At 41.3% G+C, this 23,259-nt stretch overlaps 1 protein-coding gene across 4 annotated transcripts in view; it reads left to right on the top strand.

The window, feature by feature from the left end:
- Positions 1 to 15,446: 15,446 nt before the first annotated feature.
- Positions 15,447 to 23,259, top strand: part of Dipk1a (divergent protein kinase domain 1A) — a 106,551-nt gene continuing 98,738 nt past the window's right edge. For 3 of the 4 annotated variants that reach the window (XM_026403080.2, XM_026403078.2, XM_026403081.2), the window contains exon 1: positions 15,447 to 15,563. In XM_026403080.2, coding sequence (XP_026258865.1) covers positions 15,510 to 15,563 — 54 coding nt within the window. In that variant the 5' untranslated portion in view covers positions 15,447 to 15,509. The remainder of the gene's footprint in view (positions 15,564 to 23,259) is intronic. The other variant, XM_077803745.1, reaches the window with a different exon arrangement.

The raw sequence follows: 23,259 nt of genomic DNA, 5'->3' as shown, positions 1-23,259 counted from the left end.
AAAAGAGCTAATGAACAGGGATTCAGCCAGCTGAAACAAGAATGCACTCAAGCTGGAGAGCCTGATGAGGATCTGACATCCCATCACTTGTCATCATTTCTTGATCTTCTGAGTGATCCTCAAACTCTCAAACTCTACCACCTCGTCTGGACCTTGGTGAGAGCCACAACTTCTCCATAGGCCATCTTTCAACTGGGTTGTCCACTCCACACCAGAAAAACCTGTCTTGGTTCTGGACCTCATCACTGCAGTCTGAGTGTGCATCAGCTGGACGTAAAGCCTAAGGCTTGAGACTTCTGAACTTAGCATGCAGAGGGAATGCCTGTCATTAGCCTGTCATGATTAAATGTGTTTTCAGTGCTTAGAATTGATCTAGAATTGTTTGCTGTGAATTGATTATGTCTATTGCAGTGCCTCGCACGAAGGATTGTCGTTTTCTTGATTAAGAACCTATAGAGTGAAATTGTATTGAGTAATTTGAGTGAATAAAGTATTGAATGGGCAGAAGCATGTGGACATTCTTTATTTCTCCCCTCGGCTGCATACGTTGCAATTTTGCCCCCTGGCGACACCAAAGAAATTACAGAGTTGGTATTCAATTCAGGTAGCCTGATCCAAATCCACACAAAGAACACTCACCAGAGAGATGTCAACGAGACTGGATGTGTTGTTACCTGTCAGACCCTGTAGTGATTGGGCAGAGGAGGAGGAGAGGGAAAACTGGATCCTCTAATGCTCATTTTGTAGATGGACACAATACCTTTATTTTGTTTGTTTATTTTTATGTGATGCTGAGAATCAAACCCAGTGCCTCACATGAGCCAGGTAAGCGCTGTACCACTGAGCTACAACCCCAGTCCACTAATCCTCATTTATGAACCCAATGTAAAAGGAATCTTCTAAGGAAATGCCCCTCATTTGTGTCTCAACCCAGTCTAGTAGGGCAGGGACAGAAAGTGATTTACCTGTCAAATAACTATAAACTTTTTCAATGGGTACAATGAAAGGTTAAAAGAAGGAAGCAAAAACCAAAGAGAGATAATTGATTTTTTTCTCCCCAGATGGCCTTGATAGGGGTTGAGTTCTGTGAAATCTGTAAAGAAAAATGTCACCAGATTTGCATATCTGTAGAACTTCCTTAAAGTCTGTAGGAAGTGAGAATATAACATGGTACCAGCTGCCAATACTTCTGTTTTAACATGAAAACCACCTTTGGAACAAAATCAGACTCATGCTGGGATAGAATAGGATGTCCTAGACATGACAAGTTCTAACTCGGTGTGGGATTGTTCAGAAGCAAGCCCTTCAATCTTGCTGAATCAATGGGCAGAATCTATTTTCAGTTCTTGACTTGTCCCCAGATGCTCTAAGTCTCTTGCCAAATTGAATCAGCACGGCATCTGTGGATACCGATTAAGAACTCTACATTACCTAGGAAGAGAGCAGCAGAAAGTGTCTGGAAGTGAGAAAAAATTGGCCAAGTATCTAGTCATGGAACAAAACCATTTGTGAACAGTAGGAAAAGGGAAGGCCCACTCTGGTCAGGCCAACTCCATATTTCCTGGGCAAAAAGACTAGGCATCAATATCTACTTTTGCCCCCTCTCGATACCAAAGAAAGTACAGAGCTGTTATTCAATGATCCAAATTCACACAAAAAACACTCACTAGAGAGATCTCAACGAGACTGGATGTGTTGTTACCTGTCAGACCCTGTAGTGACTGGGCAGAGGAGTGACTGCCTACCCTTTTGCTCTTTAGCACCTGCCTAGATTTGGGGATTCCTGATCTCTCTGGTTGCTATCTACATGCCTAGTTTCTGGCACATTCTGAATTCTTCTTGTCTTTGGCTTTTGAATCAATTTTACCTGTCCTTTGGTTCTTATGTGCTGGGGCTGCTGCTGCTGCTTTGCTTTGCTTCTATTTTATTCCTCCTTCTCCTTTTCCTCTCCTTCTCCTTCAGCAGCAGTACTGGGATTAGACCTAGGGCCTCATGCATACTAGGTACATGTTCTACCACTGAGTCACCTCCCCAACCCTCCTGTGTACCTCTTGGCTCCTGTTTTTCCGTGTTGACCCACTGCCTAACAAATACCCTGCTTCCATCTCCCTTCATCTTTTTTTATTTACTTCTTTGGGGGCCTGATTTTGCAAAGTATCACCATTGTTCACAATCTAAGAACTGACGTATATTTAGATTTTGAGGTGGAACATTAAGAGGAAATGCCTTTTTGGAAAGAGGGAATGCAGAGTTAGAATTTTAGCTTTCTTTAGAACTGAGTCTCAGGAAGGCGATAATAGAGAATACGAAAAGTGAAAAAGATCCAGAATCAAATAGATAGCCTTTTAAAATTGTTGGTAATATGAATAATAAAATAATCACCATCAAGTTTTATTTATTTATTTTAAAGATGGAGTCTCATTAAGATGCCCAGGCTGGTCTCAGATTCATGATCCTCCTGCCTCATCTTCTGAAGTAGCTGGAACTATAAGCCTGTACCACCATACAGTTAATTTAAAAATATGCGTGTGTGTGCGTGCACACACACACACACACATACACACACACACACACACACACACACACACACACACACAGGATTGAATCCAGAGTCACTTTACCTCTGATCTACATTCCAAGCCCTTTTAAAGTTCTTATTTTGAGACAGATTCTTACTAAGTTGCTGGCCTTGAACTTGCAATCCTCCTACTTCAACCTCTCAAGTAACTGGGATTACAGGTATGTGCCACTATACCTAGATAATCTCCTATTTTTTCATATCATGAAAATTTAATTCCTTTGAACTAAATGCCTTAGTTTACTATCAAGTTTTAAACATATGAATTCAGGTTTTTGTTCACAATGCTGGGGATTGAACCCAGGGCTTTGCATACATTAGGCAAATGCTCTACCACTGAGCTACATTCCCACTCCTTTTTCAAGTTTGAGACAAGTATCGTTAATTTTCCCAGACTGGTTCCAAACTTGTGATCCTCCTGCCTCAGTCTCCCAAGTAGCTGGGATTACAGGTCAGAGCTCCTGATTAGCTCTTATTTTTTATAACTAGGCTTTTGTCTTGGTCCCTATTCCAAAATTTAACTTCCAGTTTCCTGCACAGCACAGTTGATCTCTAAGTTTGGAGCCCTGCCCTGCACACAGGTGGTAGTTATAGACCCTGAGATTGTTCCAAGAGATGTCCCAATTACCATTTCCAGCCTGCTGGTCTGAATTCCAGAGTTGCATCTCCCTCTAAACTACTTGATTCTGTTTCAACTTGACTCTGTCTAGTTGTTCCCCTTATGAAATCCATAGACAACTGCTTCATGAACTATAGTCTGATACCCTGAAAAATTTTGAATATACCTATGAACAATGTCAGTGTTCTTAAGTTCCAGTCCCATCTCACTGGATATGTTCAGGACAGGTTCTCCTTCCCTCTGGGGTATTAGCAGGCCATACTTAGACACCCAAGATGACAGATGTCTGATTCTTGATCCTATATCATCAAGAAAATTTTAGGTTATTTTTGTTGTAATCTGCTTAATAGGACAGGGACATGGGTGACATAGTCCAAAAAGATCTCTATTTGGAATTAGGGGTTTAGCTCAAGTAGAGTGCATGCATGGTATGTGTGAGGCTATGGGTTCCATCCCCAGAACTGTAAAGACAAGCAAAACAAAAGATTTCTGTTAGTTTAACAATGGTTGCAAAGTTTACAAGAGTTGCTACCTAAAGGGACTATTATTGTTAATTAAGAAAATTAACTCCCTTTTCAGAAGGAGCTTGCTGCCAGAACATAGGAGTCATGAAAACCACCACTACACCAAAGTCAAATGGAAAAACAAAGCATCAAAATCATTGTGTTGGAGGAGGAGGTTGGGGAGTTCCCAGAGAGGAGGACCTCAACTCAGGGCAAGTGAAGTGTAAGTTGTTTTTTTTTTTTTTTTCCCTACAAGGGGTGCACTTAACCACTGAGCCACATTCCTAGCCATTTACATGTTTTATTTTAAGACACGGTCTCACTAAGTTGTTAGGGCCTCACTGAGTTGCTGAGGCTGGCTTTGAACTTGAGGATCCCCCTGCCCTCAGCCTCAAGAGTCACTGGGATTACAGTCCTGTGCCACCATGCCCAGTGATATGTATGGGGTTCTCGACAAATATTGCAGAAATGAATTTAAGGATGTATTAGTTAAAGACACAAATAGAGATTTATTTAGAAAAGTAGAGGCATGTTCAAGAGATAACGTGGGCTACCTCAAGAGAAGGTGCACTTTTGGGTCACATGCTTTTCTTTTAAAGAAAACTTGGTGAAAGGTGTAGATGGGAAAGTTTGTGGGAATGACCTCAGGCTGGTGATTACAAGACAGTTTATGGTGGGGTCAGGTATGTGGCTCAGTGGTACAGTGTTTGTCTGACAAGCATAAGGCTATGGGTTCAATACACAAAATGGCAGTCTGGCAATTTTCAAGATACTTAGGTTGATGTCTTCTGCATTATCTGATCAATAGATCACATTGGGAAAGTACCCTATATTATAGATTTCTGGAAAAATAACCTATATCCTAGGTCTTGTGTCTTCCTTTGTTCAGTTTATTCTAAAAATTCATGCATTAATGGACTAATTAATAGGGTACAGAAAAAATTTTAAAAGTAGTTAAATTTGCAGTAACTTTAAGATTGTAAGTGAAGATCTGTAGATTTCCCAGAAACCAGGGAGTGACAGGACTGGCAGAGAGAACTGGCTTGGGGAGCAAAGGTCTGTAGATCTTTAGCTAAGGTTTTTAGATTAAAATCATGGTTTCTTTGTCTTTTCTTTTGCCTCCTTTTTACCTATCTTTTATTTATTTTATCCTATTTCAGTTGAACATGGAGATTTGGGCAAGTCTGCCATCATTGGCCATTTGGTCTCCAAACATAAAGGGATCAACAGAAAGAAAAAAAGGAAAATTTTGAGAAGACTGCTATGTCAGGAAATGACTCCCTTCAAGTAGCTTGGGTCTTGGTTAAACTGAAAGCAATGCATGAGATTGTGTCACCAATCATATCTCCTTGTGGAAATGTGAGATCAGCAAGTATTATGAGACTAACATTAATGTCTAGGACACAGAGACTTTATTGAACACATGATTATAGGCATATCTCAAACTGACTATGCTGTCCTGATTGTTGCTGCTGGTGTTAGTGAATCTGAAGCTGGTCTCTCCAAGAATAGCAGGCATATGTGCATGAACTTCTGGTTTACACACTAGGTGTGAAACAACTGTTTTTTTTTTTTTTTAGTAGTACTGGGGGTTAAATCCATGCTTCACACACTGAACTACATATCCGCCTGCTATTATATTTTTTTATTATTTTTTTTCTTTAGCTGTAGATGGACACAATATCTTTATTTTATTTATTTATTTTTTTGTGGCACTGAGGATTGAACCCAGGACCTCACATGTGCTAGGCAAGTGTCTCTGCCACTGAGCTCCCTCTTTTTATTTTTTATTTTGAGACAGGTTCTCACTAAGTTGCCGAGGCTGACTTCAAACTTGCGGGGTCCTCCTACTTAAGCCTCCTGAGTAGCTGGGATCATAGATGTGTGCCCTCACACCTGGCTAAAACCATTCAATTTTTATGTTCACAAGATGGATTCATTCCACTGAACCACACACAGCCAGAAGATACCAGGAAATCATTAAGGTTATACTCATTAAGAAATTCGGCTATAACCCTAACACAGTAGCATTTGTGCCAGTTTCTGGTTAGAATGGTCACAACATGGTGGAGTCAAGTAAACCAACATCTCTTGGTTCAACAGATGGAAGGTCATCCATAAAGAGAGCAATGCCAGTGGAATCATGCTGCATGAAACTCTGTATTTCATCATACCACCAACTCATCCAACTGACAAGCCCTTGCATTTCTCCCTCCAGGATATCTTCAAAATTAATGGTGTTGAAACTGTCCCTTATGGGCCAAGTGAGGATTGGTATGCTCAAACCTGGCATGGTGGTCATGTTAGTTCTAGTCATTCTCACAGTTGAAGTATAGTCTGTTGAAATGCAACATGGGGCTTGGAGTGAAGCTCTTCCCAGGGACAATGTGGGCTTTAATGTGAAGAATGTGTTTGTCAAAGATGTGTGTAGTGGGCTGGGGTTGTGGCTCAGTGGTAGAGTGCTTGCCTAGCATGTGTGAGGCACTGGGGAGTGAGGCACTGGGTTTGACCCTCAGTACCACATAAAAAAATAAATAAAATAAAGGTATTGTGTCCATCTATAATTAATTACATATATATGTAATTAGTTATATATATTTAAAATATGTGTGTAGTAACAATGTGGCTGATGACAGCAAAACTGACACACCAGAGGAAGCAGCTGATTGTACCGCTCAGGTGATGATCCTGAGCCATCCAGGACAAATCGGTGCTTGCTACCCCTCTGTACTAGATGATCACAGAGCTTGCATTTCTGGCAAGTTTGCAAAACCAAAAGAAAAGATTGATTGCCATTCTGGTAAGAAGATGGAAGATGGTCCTGAATAGTTGAAATTTGGTGATGCTGCCATTGATATGGTTCCTGGTTCCTGATTCCTGTTTTGAGATTCTCTGAGTATCCTCCTTTGGATCATCTTGCTGTTGTGACAAGACAGATAGTTGCTCCGGGTGTCATAAAAGCAGTGGACGAGAAAGCTGCTGGGGCTAGCTAGGTACCTAGTATGCCCAGAAAGCTCAGAAGGCTGAATGAATATTATCCCTATCTATCACCCCAGTCTAAAATCAGTGGTGAAAAATAGTCTCCAAACAGTTTGTCTCAATTGGCTAAAGATTAGTAAAAGTCTGGTTAATGATTAACAATGCATCATAAAATTTGCAGAAGGAAACTATTTTGTCTACCATTTATTTGTTTTTTGAGTGTGCAGCAATTTAAATTATTAGTTTTTTAAAAATCATCTTTTATTTATTCAGTTGAGATTTGGTCTTGTTATGTTGCCTAGGCTGGTTTTGAACTTGTGGATTCAACTGATGCTCCTTTTTAGGTTCCTGGGACTACAGGTGTGTGCCACAGTGCCTAGTTAGGACTTTTTATTTATTTATTTGTATTTATTTATTTTAAAGAGAAAGAGAGAGAGAATTTTAATATTTATTTTTTAGTTTTCGGCAGACACAACATCTTTGTTTGTATGTGGTGCTGAGGATCGAACCCGGGCCCCACGCATGCCAGGCGAGCGTGCTACCGCTTGAGCCACATCCCCAACCCAGACTTAGGACTTTTTAATGGAAACAACTTGATCAAGTCTGTCACAGAATTTTGAGGCCCATTAAAACAAAGCTTAATAAGAAAAATCAATACATAAATAAACATTTTAAAAAGAAGAAAGGAAAATTAATTTGTGTGGAAAAGCTCATTCCCCTAAACTTAAAAATAAGGGTTTTTTTTTTTTTGGTTTTAAATGAAGTATTTTTTATATTTATTTTTTAGTTGTAGTTTTTTAATATTTATTTTTTAGTTGTAGACATAATGCCTTTATTTTATTTATTTATATGTGGTGCTAAGGATCAAACCCAGGGCCTTGCATGTGATAGGGAATACTCTACCATGGAGCCACAACCCCAGCCCCTTGAGAATAAGTTTTTGCCTAAAGCTTTTTGGGAAAGATTTGTTGAAGATGCTGACTCTCCATAATTTTTTTTTAATGACAATAGTAATCACACAGGGCCTTAAAGCATGGTGTTTTTAGACATCTCTTTGTTTTAGAACTTCTATGTATGTTTAGTGCTAAATCTGTGCCAACCATTATACTAAGCACTTTATTCATTTTTATTATTATTGACTTGGATGAACACAGAGGTGCTCTACCACAGAGCTACATCCTCAGTTCTTTTAATTTTTTATTTTGAAACAAGGTCTCACTAAGTTGCTGAGTTGGCCTCCTGCAATCCTCCTGCCTCAGCCTCCCAAATCACTGGGATTACAGGTTTACACCACTGTGCCCAGTTTAGCTAAGCACTTTACAACACATAACCTCATTTAATCCTCAGACAGATTAATTAACCAATTACTAAATATAAAACTGAGGCATAGATATATTAAATAACTTGTCCAAGGTCACATAGCTAAAATATGGCAGAACTAAATTCCAGTTGCTCATCTAGAGTTCTAATCACCACGTGCAGGAAAAATGTAGAAAAAATTCAGGAAAAGATGAGAAATGTGCTCCATAAGAAATTTAGAAGTTTTAGTATATTTTCTGAATTGTTGGTTCTGACTAGATTTTACTGGAAGGATCAACAAGGAAACATCTGGGTCCTCTAAGATCTCTGTTGTCATCTGAGAGAATTGGATGTTTCCTGGCTTGGGATTCCTGTGTGCAAGAGAATTGGGAAGTGTTTAGGGCTGGTCACCAGGAGGAAGAAAACACTACAAATCACCTACCAAATAGTGCTCTAGAAAGCTACTAGTTCATCTCTTACTGTAAGAGTTCCTATGCAGTTTTCTTCTTCTGTGGAGAACATGGCATATCCTGAAAAATTAAAATAATAAAATAAATGAAATCATATTGTGAAATGCTGTTTTAATAGTATGACATTGAAAGTCTACACAAAAACCCTGAGCTGGGTGTGGTGGCAGGAGGCTAGGGCAGGAGAATCACAAGTTGCCAGCCTCAGCAACTTAGTGAGGCCCTAAGAAACAGCAAGATCCTGTCTCTAAATAAAATACAAAAAAGGGCTAGGGGGGTGGCTTAGTGGTTAAGTGCCCCTGGGTTCAATCCCTGTACCAAAACAAATAAACAAACAAATCCTCAGACTACTGCCAGTCTCAGAATAAGTTCATATCCTTCAGGAGATACTAACCCTCCATGATAAAGTTATGTCTTCAATAACTTCCATGATACTCATTTCAGATACACTCATCACAGCAATTGTGAATTCTCAATTTAAGTCTTTTAGTGAAGCATTTTCATTAGGGAGAATTTTAGTTTCCAGAAATATATTGCTGTACTTCAAGTTAGACAAAATCCTAGCATCAAATTATTATAGGCTTATTTTCTTGAAGAAATATCAAAACAACATTTCCTAAAGGAATGTCTCAGTAAGAATAATGAACAAAATAAAGACTGGCGTTCATGATTCTGTTTCAGATTTTGAAGGTTGCTTTCAAGTTTAAAAGATCTTTTTTTGGGGGTGGGTGGGTACTGGCACTGAGCTATATCCCCAGTCTTTGTTATTTTATTTTGAGACAGGGTCTCACTAAGTTGCTGAGGCTGGCTTCAACTTTTATTCCTCCTACCTCTACCTCCTGAGTCACTGGGATTATAGGTGTGCATCATCACACCAGCCTGAAATATTTTTTAAACCTAAACTATTTTTATAAGTTTTCTCCTCTTGGAAGCCTCGTTTACTGATTCATTCTTTCAACAAATGTTTATGGATTACCTTGCATATGCCAGGTGCTATGTTATGTATTAGGAACATAACAATGAATTAGAATTTACCTTCAAATTCTAATCTAATCATTTTAAGCTTTTTCATTCCATATCGACACAAAATACTAGGCCTACTTTGTAATAACTTTCTTGTATTTCATACTGTGAACAGCATTTTATAACATTTTGGACACAAGAGATTCTTAATATTTGGTGGTAGTGTTAGTGGAAAAATAGAACCATTGTGTTTCCTTATTCCAGTCTCTAATGTGCTTTTTCATGGGAGATTAAAAAAAAAAAAAAAAAAAAGCAAGCCCTGTTTCTCATTTCAGTCTGGGTTCTCATGACTAAATCATAACAGATTGCACTTTTCCAAGGGTGCAAATTCAGCCATCACCTTGCCTTACCAATATCCTGCACTATCTATTGTCATAAGAAGATGGATATATTCATTTGTTGGTTCTGTTGTCTATGGAATTTCAGGTAAAAGATGAATTCCCTCTCTTTCTCTCTCTCTTTTTTCAGTGCTGGGGATCACACCCAGTGCCTCAAGAATGGCACTGACCTACACTCTCAGCCCTTGGGTTCACCTTTAATGGAGTCATTACTCCCCAGCCTAATTCCCTCCCTTCCTTCCTCTTCACTTAGTCCCTTCCTTGCTTCCCATTCCAAGAAGCTCCTGTTTGAATATACTTTCCCAAACCACTTACTATGACTTTAACTCAGAGGTCACAAAGTCAAATGCTGACAGGGGTCAGACAAGAAAGATAAATAAATGCTGGGGGCTGGAGCCGGAGAAGTAGGGATGGTGGCAAACCACAAACCTCAGAGGCTGGCCAGCCCACCACTGGTGTGTGAATGAAAGGTTTGGTTAACCATCTTGGAGTTTTCACAAAAGCCAAAAATCTGGATGTTTGTGTAAAATGTTCCCATTTGTAAATGTCCACTAACTCACAGACTAAAAGTACGATAGGTTTCTAAAATATCCTTGAAGAATGTGAGTTGAATTCTGTGATCCAACACTACTGTCAAGGTTAAAAGGAAAGGAGTGTCATTTGATATTGTTCTAACTAGTACATTTTTATCAGTCTAATTAGATCTTCATTGTGCAATTTAAAAAGCTAATAAAATAATCCATTTTTTATGTAAGGGAGAATGAAATACATATTCAATTAAAATATTTTTCACTTTTTTTCTTTTTTAATTGATTTTATCTTTTAAGTACATGACAGTGGAATGCATTACAATTCTTATTACACATATAGAGCGCAATTTTTCATATCTCTGTTTGTTTACAAAGTATGTTCCCACCAATTCGTGTCTTCATACATATACTTTGGAAAATTATGTCCATCACATTCAACCATCATTGCTAATCCCCTGCCCCCTCCCTTCTCCTCCCACCCCTCCACTCTATCTTGACTTCGTCTACTCCCCCTCCCTACCCCACTATGAGTCAGACTCCTTATATTCGAGAAAACATTCCGCATTTGTTTTTGGGGTATTGGCTAACTTCACTTTGCATTATCTTCTCCAACGCCATCCATTTACCTGCAAATGCCATGATTTTATTCTCTCTTATTGCTGAGTAGTACCATTGTGTATATATGCCATATTTTTTAATCCATTCAACTACTGAAGGGCATATAGGTTTATTCCACAGTTTAGCTATTGTGAGCTGTGCTGCTATAAACATTGGTGTGGCTGTGTTCTTATAGTATGCTTTTTTAAAGTCCTTTGGGTACAGACCTAGGAGAGGAATAGCTGGGTCAAATTGTGGTTTCATTCCCAGATTTCCAAGGAATCTCCATACTGCTTTCCATATTGACTGCACCAATTTGCAATCCCACCAGCAATGTATAAATGTGCCTTTTCCCCCATATCCTCTCCAACACTTATTGTTGTTTGTACTCATAATAGCTGCTATTCTGACTGGAGCAAGATGATATCTTAGAGTAGTTTTGATTTGCATTTCTCTAATTGCTAGAGATGATGAACATTTTTTCATATATTTGTTGATTGATTGTATAACCTCTTCTGAGAAGTGTCTGTTCATGTCCTTGGCCCATTTATTGATTAGGTTGTTATTATTATTATTATTATTATTTTGATGTTTAGCTTTTTGAGTTCTTTATATACCCTAGAGATTAGTGCCTTATGTGATGAATGATGGGTAAAATTTGCTCCCAAGATGTAGGCTCTCTATTCACCTCACAGATTGTTTCTTTTGCTGAGAAGAAACTTTTTAGTTTGAGTCCATCTTATTTATTGATCTTGGTTTTAATTTTTTTTTAATATTTATTTTTTAAATTTTCGGCAGACACAACATCTTTGTTTGTATGTGGTGCTGAGGATCGAACCCGGGCCGCATGTATGCCAGGCAAGCGCGCTACCGCTTGAGCCACATCCCCAGCCCCTTGGTTTTAATTCTTTCGCTACAGAAATCTTATTAAGGAAGTTGGGGCCTAATCCCACATGATGGAGATTAGGGCCCACTTTTTCTTCTAATAGACGCAGAGTCTCTGGTTTAACTCCTAGGTCCTTGATCTACTTTGAGTTGAGTTTTATGAATGGTGAGAGATTAGAGTTTAATTTCATTTTGTTGCATATGGATTTCCAGTTTTCCCAGCACCATTTGTTGAAAAGGCATTCCTCCAATATAAGTTTATGGTGCCTTTGTCTAGTATGAGATAAGTGTATTTATGTGGGTTTATCTCTGTGTCTTCTATTGTGTACCATTGATATTCATGTTTGTTTTGGTGTATGTGTGTTTTGCTGGGATGGAACCCAGGGCCTTGCAGTGATCTTCATTCCCAGCCCAATGTTTTATTTCTCAAGGACTTTAGCTGTTGCTACTGGCACCCTCTTCAGCACCTCTCTTGTTCTAAGTCTTGCTTTTAATATGTACATTTATAATGTTTGTGGTGCTCTGATCTTGACTCTCTGCCAACGATATGGCACTTTCACCACTCACTGCCATGGTCTAATTCCACCCTAGACTTCACCATAATCTCAATTTTGTGCATCTCAGTGTGGTCATTTTGCAGAAGTGGGATGGACTCCTCCACCCCAAATTTGGTTTGGATGTTGAAGTGGATGATGCTACACATGCATCAGGAGAATAAAAAGGTTTTCTACACAGTGAGACACTGACAGTAGGGCAGGCTTCTCAACTGGTCCATAAATGACTTAAGGGAGCAGAGAAAGGAGACTCAGGGTTTTATGGTGGTTGGGGATGGGGAGACTTCCTGCTGGCATGAAGGCCCTGGGTTTTCTTATCAGTTGCTCAGATGTGGGGCACAAAAGGTGGTAGGGCTTGAAAACTATAATATATCAAATGTAATAAATGGAGTCCGAATTTTTATTACACATTTCCTGTCTTTACAGATTATTTTTTTTTCCCTTGACCTTTGTAAGTCTGTGCTCCTGTCTGAGGAGTTCTGTAAGTTCTGTTCTGTTTCAATTTTCTTTAAAAAACATTGGAGGAGCTGGGGTTGTGGCTCAGTGGTAGAGTACTTGCCTAGCACGTGTGAAGCATTGGGTTCGATTCTCACCACTGCATATAAATAAATAAAATAAAGATCCATTGACAACTGAAAAATTAAAAAAAAAAAACACTGGAATTAATGTTATTAGCTAAGAGGAAGTGGGAAAAATGAGTAGAAGTTTGAAGAGAGAAGGTGTGAAATATTTATCTAGGATAATGGGAAGATGGGTTAGGAAAAATTGTATGCTTCCTGAGTGTCATTAAGGGCTTACTTGAATTCATGGACATGAATTTAAGTGGGACAAGTCAGTGCCACTGCTCTTCTTTCCTTAGCAATAATCAGCTGCCAGGACACAGGCTCAGACTAGGCTGAGAATCCTATTTAATCAAATTTTGCCAAGGGAATAGGAAAAAAGAGAGGATCAAGGAACAGAGGATGTAAGCAAAGGAATGATTATGATTTCACCATATAATTTTAGATGAGTTAAGGGGAGAAAAGTGAATATGGAGAGGTTAAAGACAGTGAAAGAGTGGTAGGATCAATGAATTTGAAGTCCGTGGGGGGAGGGTCTGGGACATTATAGGAGTCAAGAGAAAGAGGGAATGATCTGGAAAGATAGAAGGTGTGTAATAAGATTTCTGACTACATTAAGTCATTTATGGAGCAGTTGGGGAGCCTGTCCTACTGTACCCAAAGAATCTCAAACTATAAATTATGATCCTTCTGTGCTAGATTCCAAACCCCAAATCTCTCAAGGACACCACACCAGTAATTCTCTCTTCTTGTTCTGATATTATTTCTTTTGTATCATGTCCATCACAACTAAATATTTCTTCCTATTAAAAAAAAATCACTGTCTCATTTTACTCCTCCCCCTAGGAGAATTTATTAAAAGAATTGTCTATAATAGTCATCTCCAATCATTCTCCTCACATTCTTTATTATTATTTTTAGTAGCCAGGCTCCTGAAGACTGAATTCAGGGCTTCACACATGATAGGTGAGTGCTCTTCCAGTGAACTTGAGCTACATCCCCAGCTCTTTTTATTTTCTTTTTGAGACAGGGTCTTGCTAAATTGCCCAGGCTGACCTCAAACTTGTGATCCTCGTATCTTAACTTCCCAAGTCACTGGATTACAGTCATGTGCCACCAGCTGCCCAGCCTATTCGATTTTATGTATTTATTACTTTTATTGCTTATTGTCTCCCCTCCACCTCAAAATGTAATATCTTCGAGGATAGGGATTTTTGTCTATTTTGTGTGTATAGCCAAAACTACTTGAACTGTGTCTGGGTACTCAATAAATATTTGATGAATGAATGAGTAAAACCAGTATGATCCATCTTTATCTTACTGAAACTGGAAACACCAGAACAAAGCTTATGTAAAAACTCAACTGAGAATGCGTAAAGGTTTGCTTCTGGGGAAACCACTTCTCAAAACAACAAGCCTGTGAGCTCTGAATGACCAAACGTTGTTGGCACCACGTGAAAACGTGGTATGTGGGGTAAAGTGATGTAAAACCCGCATCTTCCTCCATAAAAGTCACTGGGATCAACAGCTGTTCTCCTGCTAGGGTGGCTCCTTTTTCCCTTATTTGGACCTGTCAAAAGAAAGACACCACACCCTGTGTTATGTAGTCTTAACTGAGAAGCTATGCCACGTCCCAGGTCTCTTGCCTTCACGACTGTATTTAATTTAGTCCCCCTCCACCCCGCCTTTTGGATCAGGGTTCTTGGGTGGGGCCAGAAAAACTCCGAAGCTGTCTTGAAAACAACAAACCAAAAAAGAGTCGAAATTGTAAAAAACAAAAAGTACATTAAAAAAAAAAAAAGTTGAAGTCCACCAGGGACACACTGAGTTTAACAGAGGGGAGCCCAGTCCTCGGTGGGCACAGAACACAGTTCTCCCAAGACGCGCGGGTCCAGTCTCTGGATGCTGCAGACACCCCTTTTCCCCAACCGACTGAACGCCGCGCGCGCGCGAGGTAGAACAAGTCTGTCCCCAAGGAAGAAGCCCAAAGCTTCCTTTGAATTTTGATACAACACGCTCAGACACGTTTTGACTCAAAGGGCAGAGTCCAGAGCGAGGATCCGTCCCGCCGAAGCAGGGTGATGGGATGCGTGGCCAGGCGCAGTGCTGGGAGCGGAGAGCCCCAGCAAGTGACGAGGTCGGCTTTCACTGAGGGGTCGGCGCTCCAGCTCCCGCGGCGCACACCCCTTGCTGGCTGGCTACCATCCTCCCTTGGCGAGCTGAGCTTGCAACACTTGCGCTTCCGCGGCGCCTCCTCCTTCCTCCGCGCACCTCCCCTTTAAGCGCGAGGAGCAATTGGATTTGTGTCGGCGGAGGCGAGGTGCGACTCCCCTTTATGGCGGAGTCGGCGGCAGCCGCTCTGACAGCCGCGGCGGCTCGGCGAACAGAGCAGGAGGCCGGGCCTCGGGCCGTCCGCCGCCGTCACTGCAGTGGGGCCGGGGGTAGCGCGCCGCGCGCCCGGCGGGGGCGGGAGAGTGGGCGGGCCCGACCGGGCAGGGGGCGGGGAGGCGGGGAGCCCGGCCGCCAGCGCTCTGGTCCGCCTCTGACTGCGGCGCGGCGGGGCGATGTGTGATTACCATGGCGAGGAGTCTCTGTCCGGGGGCCTGGCTAAGGAAACCTTGTTACCTCCAGGTAGGCCAGTGGCTGCCCCGCCACCCTCCTCGGGCGCACCGGGCCGCGCGCCCTCCGCGTCCCACGGGACTCGCCCGCCCCCCTCCTTCCTCCCAGGGTCGGCGCCCGCCCGAACCCCGCTGCCCCCTGCCGTCCAGCACCTGGCGGCGCGCCCTCTCCGGTCGTCCGGGCGCCGCAGCCCCTCGGCGGCGGCGCCGCCTGCGCCCCCCATTGCTGCCCCTGTGCCTCCCGCGCCTCAGCCGGCTGGGCTCGCAGCCCGGCTCGTCCCGCCCGGGCTAGCCCTCGCGCCGGGTGCACCCTGAGAGCCCCGAGACGCGACCCGTGTGCGACCCTGCGCCCCGGGCGCTGCCCCCTACCCTGCACCCTTTCAGTCGGAGCTTGGGACGTGCTGTCGCCTTTTCCCTGGTTTCAGTGTTCCCCCTCTCCCTTGCCCCCCCATTCCCTGGCTAGCTATTCCTCACTCTGTCTCGGGTCTTGGAGCCAGTGGTAGGAAAGGTGGTGTGTCATTCCTCCATATTTTAGACAATTATGACAATTTGTCACATCCATGCTTCCCCAAAACCCCCAAAGCGGCGTGTGCCTCGTGCTGAGCCCCTTGGCTTGGTCTTTCCATCACACCCGTGATTTAAATGGGAGGTAGAGATGAGAAGCCCTAGGCGATGTGTATTTGCTTTTGAAAAGGAAAGGGGACTGTGACTGGTGTGCGGATCTCCAGTACCCCAGCAATGCAAACGTAATTCTCAGTCATGTCGTGTGTACTGTTCGCGTGTTAATTTTTCATCATTTCTCCTTCCACCCTCTGTTCCGCTACCAGTCTATGCTTTCGAACCCTACTACTGCCTTCATGTACTGTTTGGTCACCAGGGGGACCTAGCAGACATCGCGAGTAGCTGAACACAAATCCATCACTCCGATGGAAAACAACTACAAATCAATGCCTCATGTGGGTCAGCAGTGTTCTGTGCATTCAGAGGGCACTATTCTTTTACCGTTTGCATTAAAAGACTTAAAGGTATTGGTAGGGTAGTTTGGGTCTGCTGGTGCTTTTAAAAATTATGAAAAAAGTTGAGAAGGAACCGTCATGAGACAAGTAAACCTTATGTTTTTGTTTGAAAATTTTATGTGTTAATCATGACCCTGAGATGAGTGATGTAGTGCAGATTGGAAGCATGATATGACAATTCATGATACTAAGGGCCAAGAATAAAACGGAATGTTCTGAATCTTTGTATCAGCACCACCAGTAGCAATTGTTCCTCGAATAACAGTATGTATAACCCAGTCTAAAATTCCGTTTTGGGGCATGTAATCTTTTATGTGAGTTAAAAAAAAAAAAAGAAAAGAAAAAGCTTTCCTTACTATTCTCAACATATGATTCTTGATATATTTTTTGTTTTTTTTTTAAACTAAAAATACCTAGCTACCTATGTTTAATTTTTAGATTTGGTGGTAGATTTAGACTTTTGGGTTATGAACATTTTCCAGAGATGTGACTGTGACATTCTTTGATACCCAATAGCACAAGAGCTTTCAGATTAGTTTTTACAAATAGTTATGCTTCCTCTAATGACAAATATTTGGCATTTCTGACTTTCTGAATTAGTACATCATTATTGCCAAAATAAGCTAAACTAGCCTGGTGTGGTGACACACACCTGTAATTCCAGCTGCTGGGGAGGCTGAGGCAGGAGTATTGCAAGTTCAAAGACAGCCTCAGCAACTTAGGAAGACCTTGTCTCAAAATAAAAAATACAAAACAGGGTGGGGATACGGCTCAGTCATTAAGTACTTCTGAGTTCAATCCCTAGTACCAAACCAAACTGAAAACAAACAAACAAACAAACAACAAATAATGGTAAAAGGATTGGGAGCATAGTACTATTTTAGTAATTTATTTCTATGTAAAATAATTTTTTAAAATTTTATAAGTTAGGGGCTGGGGCTGTAGCTCAGTGGCAGAGCGCTTGCCTTGCAAGTGTGAGGCACTGGGTTGCATCATCAGCACCGCATAAAAAATAAATAAATAAAGATATTGTGTCCATTGACAACAACAACAAAAATTATAGGCTTAATAGTATTATGGTATATAGCATTATAGATTTTTAAAAATTCAAAACTTGGGGCTGGGGATGTGGCTCAAGTGGTAGTGCGGTAGCGCGCTCCCCTGGCCCGGGTTCGATCCTCAGCACCACATACAAACAAAGATATTGTCTCTGCCGAAAACTAAAATGTAAATAAAATATTTAAATTAAAAAAATTTCAAAACTTGGGAACTGGAATTCCAGGCAACTAGTGTTTTAAACATTATCTTAGCATTTATTCTATTAATTTTCTTGTTAGTTATTCCTCACCATAGTTTCAATTTAACCAATTTTTAAAATAGGCATTCAAATTACTTAGCTGCCAGGGCTGGGGTTGTAGCTCAGTGGCAGAGAGCTTGCCTAGCATGCATAAAGCACTGGGTTCAACCCTCAGCACCACATAAAAGTAAACAAATAAAATAAAGGCATTCTTTCCATCTACAACTTCAAATTTTAAAAAAAATTACTTAGCTGCCATACCTTCTTCTATTTCCTGTTGACAAATAAGTGCTTTTTATACTTTCTCTACTACTAGGTGCTTCAACCTCAAAAATTGTTTGGGCAAAGTCAAAATAAAATATTTTCAACTGAGACTGTTGTAGTTAATTTTTCAGCCACTGAAGTTTAATTTACATGGTACTTCCTTTTCCTTTTTTTTTTTTTTTAATCTTTGGAGCATCAATTTTATAAGACTTGTGAAAAACACATGTACTAAAAACCATCTTTGCTATCACAGAAACATGGGAGGCAGGACAGAGAAGAGCAGGGCAAGGGGAAGTGTCCCAGGAAAAAAGGTCTCTGATGTCTCTCCCAAGCTGGGGGCAGAGGAACCCTCCTATCTCCAGATGGCTCTAGATGTACTGGTGACTGGAATCATGCTCAGAAGCCCAAGGCGATTCACTCACCTCCTTCCTGTACCTGTTTAAGTCTATGCCTGGCTAATGCTTATGCGGTGATGTCAAGATCCATGAAGCTCAGGGACCTGTGGCCATCCATTCATTTTATCTGTGACTTAGCTGTCCACTTTTATTACAGCCACTTTGTTCCTGAATCCAGGGCCCATTTGCCCTCCATTCACTGGAGCCATTGTTTCTGAATCCAGGGCCTGTCTTCTGAGCTGTACAACATGGCACACAACAAAATATTCATAAACTACAGGTGGCAGTCCTAGGCCTCCCTTCCAGCCCTTCTGTTGTCACGGACACAGGCTTTGGTCCTATCATGGGCTTGTCTGGTGGAAAGAGAATTTTCTTTAGATGATGTATCCTTAGAGGACTTGCTGTCCTTACCTCCTACCTATGAAGCTCAACTAGGAACTGGGTGGGGGGGATGCACAAGGAAATGTTGGGGGTGGCTATTCTGAGGGTGAGGTGGGAGGGTCCTCATAGGCAGTCTGCAGTGAGGAATGGCAGGCAGGCTGGCTCTTGGCCTGCCCATCTGTCCTGATTGCTTATCTTCCTCAGGCCACTGATGTTCAGACAGCAAGAAGAGGAATGTGTGGAGAGGAGGTTACTAACACTCCTCTTCAAGAGGAGAGGGAAGGTGGAAGGATCTGCAGGAGGAAAGCAAGGCCCAACCTCCAGATGCATAGGCCTAACTGGGGTTCTCTGAGGCTAGAGCATAACATATGTAGCCATAGCATCATTAAATTTTCTCTTTAATAAAAGTACCCAGGTTTTGTATGGGCTGTACCCCATGCCAAACATAATCATTATTATTGTGGGGTGTAGGTCATCAGCTTGAATATTCCTTATCCAGGCTTAGCCACAGTTGCCCCATGATTTGGCCTACCATGGGCCTCTGTGTGGGATTGACAGTAAATGACAGATGACACTTAGCACTGAGGTGGAAATGGGAGGGGGATATTATATCCTGTGTGCAGAATCTGCTCCTTCAGCTGCACACATATGTTTGCTTTGAATGGGAGGCAACCTGTGACCATGAAATATAGGAGGACACCCAGGTTCCAGATGTATGTTGCGGAGCCATCATTTTACTTGCTAGTAGAGTTCTGGGGCACAGTATGGGAGAGTGCTGCAAAACATGTCCAGTTTCTGCTCAGCTGTGAACCTGTAACTCAGGTCAAAGTCACAGAGTTGGATGTTTGCTCTGGCATTTACCAGGATGATCTCTGGCTTTGGGTCTCTGTGCACGATGCACTTCTCATGGCAGTAGTGCACTGTGCATGTGATCTGACTGAACACTCCCTGAGCTTCCTGCTTCTGTGTGCCAGCAGCTTCCAGGATGGGGAACAACAGCTGTCCCCCACTCACATGTTCCATCCTGATGTAGATGTTTTCACTGGTTTCAGTAGCTTGAAATAGCTGGATCACATTTGGGTGTTCCATAGTCTCCATTATATCCACTGTGGATATAATAAAGGGGAAGTTCTCCTTTGCCTTTGACAGTACTTTCATAGCCACCTCTGTACATGCTAGGATATGGCAAGCCAATTTCACTTGGGCAAAGCTGCCTCTGTCTCATGTCCTTCAGGACACTATACTGGCTCATGAAGATATCCTTAAAGGAGGAGCTGAACTGTCACACTTATTCCTCCATTAGAGTCACTACTCTCACTACCAGTCATAATAAGAAACACCAATGATGTTAGCTAAAAAGAAAACAAAAAGGGGTTGAGGTTGTAGCTCAGTGATAAGAGCACTTGCTTAGCATGTGTGAGGCACTGGGTTTGATCCTCAGTACTACACAAAAATAAATAAAGGTATTGTGTTCATCTACAACTAAAAAAATTAAAAAAAAAAATAAAACAAAAAAAAAAAAAGGAAAAAGAAACAACAAAACCTAAAAGAAAACAAAATTAAAAACTCAAACCAGGCTAGGGCTGTAGCTCCATGGTAGAGCATTTACCTAGCACGTGTGAGGCACTGGGTTCGATTCTCAGTACCACATATAAATAAGTAAAATAAAGGTCCATCAACAACTAGAAAAAAAATATTAAAAAAAACTCAAACCAAAGAAACCCCAAAACAAAACCCCCAAACCAAATAAGCTAACTATCTGAGTTCAACAGGTCATCAACCAAGAACTCTCCATGCTTATGGACAAAAAAAACCCATCCACCCACAGGGTTCTTAGAGATGGTTGTTGAAATTCCTTTACACTTGTACTTTGTGAGGTCAGATCCTGAAATGGCCCAGTCACAGCCGGGCATAATCCACAGTAGTTGTCTCACTTTTTGGCCTCCAGGACCTTTTACACTTCATTAATAAAAATAAGAAAGGACTTCCAAAGCTTTTTTACTTCAATGAGTTATGGGAACTCACATTCTTCTTGCTTAGAAATTAAAAACCTGTAGGATGTTTTAATGACTTTTTCATTTTGAGTCCAAAAATCTGTTATAATGTGTGGCTTTTAAATACCTCATCATATCTACACTCAAGGTATTCAATTCCTTTTTCTTTTTACTTGGACTGATTGGTGTCAAAAGGATAGTAGCATTTTATTCACCTTGTGTTCCCTAAGACACTGTAAGGATGTTGTTAACATCTATGGGGCCGAGAGGAAGGGACTGTGAGTGATAATTTCCATAAGGTCTTCATCAGATTTCTCATTAGAAATCCTGAAGCCTAGGAGTGGGTTGATATATTCAAAGTGATGAAAGACAAAACCTGTTGGCCAAGGATTCTTTGGTCAGCAAAATTGTCCTTTCCAAAAGGGGGAGAAATGGAGGAATTTCTAGATTCTTTGGTTCTTTCGTGCTGCTGTAAGAAAATACTTTAGACTGCATAATTTATTAACAAATACACTCACAGTTCTGAGGGTAGCACATCTGAGGTCTAGGCAACAGGGGACTCTGTGTATGGAGAGGGATGGCTTTCTCCTTCTAATGTGGCACCTTGTTGCTGTGTCCTCATATGGTAGAAAGGCCGGAAGGGTTGAACTCACCAACTCAAGTTCTTTTTCTTTCTTTTTATTTATCTGTTGTACCAGCAATTGAATCTAGTGCTTTGCACATGCTATGCAAGTGCTCTACCACTGAGCTATATCCCCAACCCTCTTCACTTTATTTTGAGAAAGGGTATTGCTGGGCTGGAGATGTGGCTCAGCGGTAGCGCGCTCGCCTGGCATGCGTGCGGCCCGGGTTCGATCCTCAGCACCACATACCAACAAAGATGTTGTGTCCGCCGAGAACTAAAAAATAAATATTAAAAAAATTCTCTCTCTCTCTCTCTCACTCTCTCTTTAAAAAAAAAAAAAAAAAAAAAAAAAGAAAGGGTATTGCTTAGTTTCTCAAGCTGGCCTCAAAGATGACCTCCTGCCCCGGTGTCCTAAGTAGCTGGAATTACAAATGTATGTTACCACACCTAGTTTAATGAATGTACTTTTTTTTTGTATGTGTGCAGTGCTGGGGATTGAACCAGGACTTTGTACATGCTAGACAGGTGCTCTTTTATAAAGGTATATTTTCTGTCCATGAGGTTTGGACCCTCATGGCCTAAGCACTTCCTGAAGGCCCTACCTCTAAATATTGTTGCAATGCTGTTGAAGTTTCAATAAGAATTTTGGAGGGATGTACATATTCAAACCACAGCACTAGATAAACAAGAACAGAGGGAGTTGATCAACACTAGGATGTGCCCCTCCGTGAAGGGAGTTCTTCAGGTTGAATAGAAGGACGTTAGATAGGAACTCAGAGCTATATGAAGACAGATCTCTGGTAAAGGCAAATTTGTGAGGGTCATAATAGTAGTGCCACTTTTGTTTTCCATGTGATTTAAGAAACCAATGTTGTTGGGCTGGAGTTGTGGCTCAGTGGTAGAGCGTTTGCCTGGCATGCATGAGGCCCTGGGTTCAATCCTCAGCATTACATATAAATAAATTAAAAATAAACAGATCCATTGACAACTAAAACAAAAACAAAACAAAAAAAAGAAACCAACGTTACAAAAACCCCAATTATTAGTCTATGTTACTGAATAACAGTACATACACATGCAGTTTTGTGATATCAGTAGCTAAGGGGAGAGGGGATAGATGTATATAGAAGGAACATTTTGTATGTTATTGAAGTTAGGCTGCTATAGATTCACATCAGAGTAGCATCTTTTTCTCATGTTAAATGGAACTCCCACAAAGAAATAGTTATAGGTCATACCTAAACTGAAAAGTATAAGAATTAAAATATTTTACTATAAAAATAAACAGCTGAGCTGGGTGTAGTGTTACATGCCTGTAATTTCAGTGACTCAGGAAGCTGAGGCACGATGATCTCAATTTTAAGGCCAGTCTGAACACCTTACAAAGGCCCTAAGCAACTTAATGAGACCCTGTCTCAAATAAAAAAGGGCCGGGGACTTGACTCAGTGGTAAAGCACCCCTGGGTTCAATTCCAAGTACCAAATAAATAAACTAAAGAGGATAATAATCACACAAGGAGGGACAAAAAAAAAAGCTATAAGACATATAGGAAACAATAGCATAAACCAATCCTCCCTTATCAGAAATTCCTTTAAGTGAAAATGCAACAAAAATCAAGACAGGGAGTGGCAGAATGGTCAGAAAACAGGATGAAACTTTCACTCTGACTGAGGAAGACTGTCCAACCCTGGTAGGATCTAGGGAAGCATGTTCTAAGTAGATGGACAAAGATAGCA

Source organism: Urocitellus parryii, chromosome 11 (assembly GCF_045843805.1).
Source record: "Urocitellus parryii isolate mUroPar1 chromosome 11, mUroPar1.hap1, whole genome shotgun sequence".
In the NCBI taxonomy this organism is placed as follows: Eukaryota; Metazoa; Chordata; class Mammalia; order Rodentia; family Sciuridae; genus Urocitellus; species Urocitellus parryii.
The sequence above is the reverse complement of the archived record's forward strand: the minus strand, read 5'-3'. Positions and strand labels throughout refer to the sequence as shown.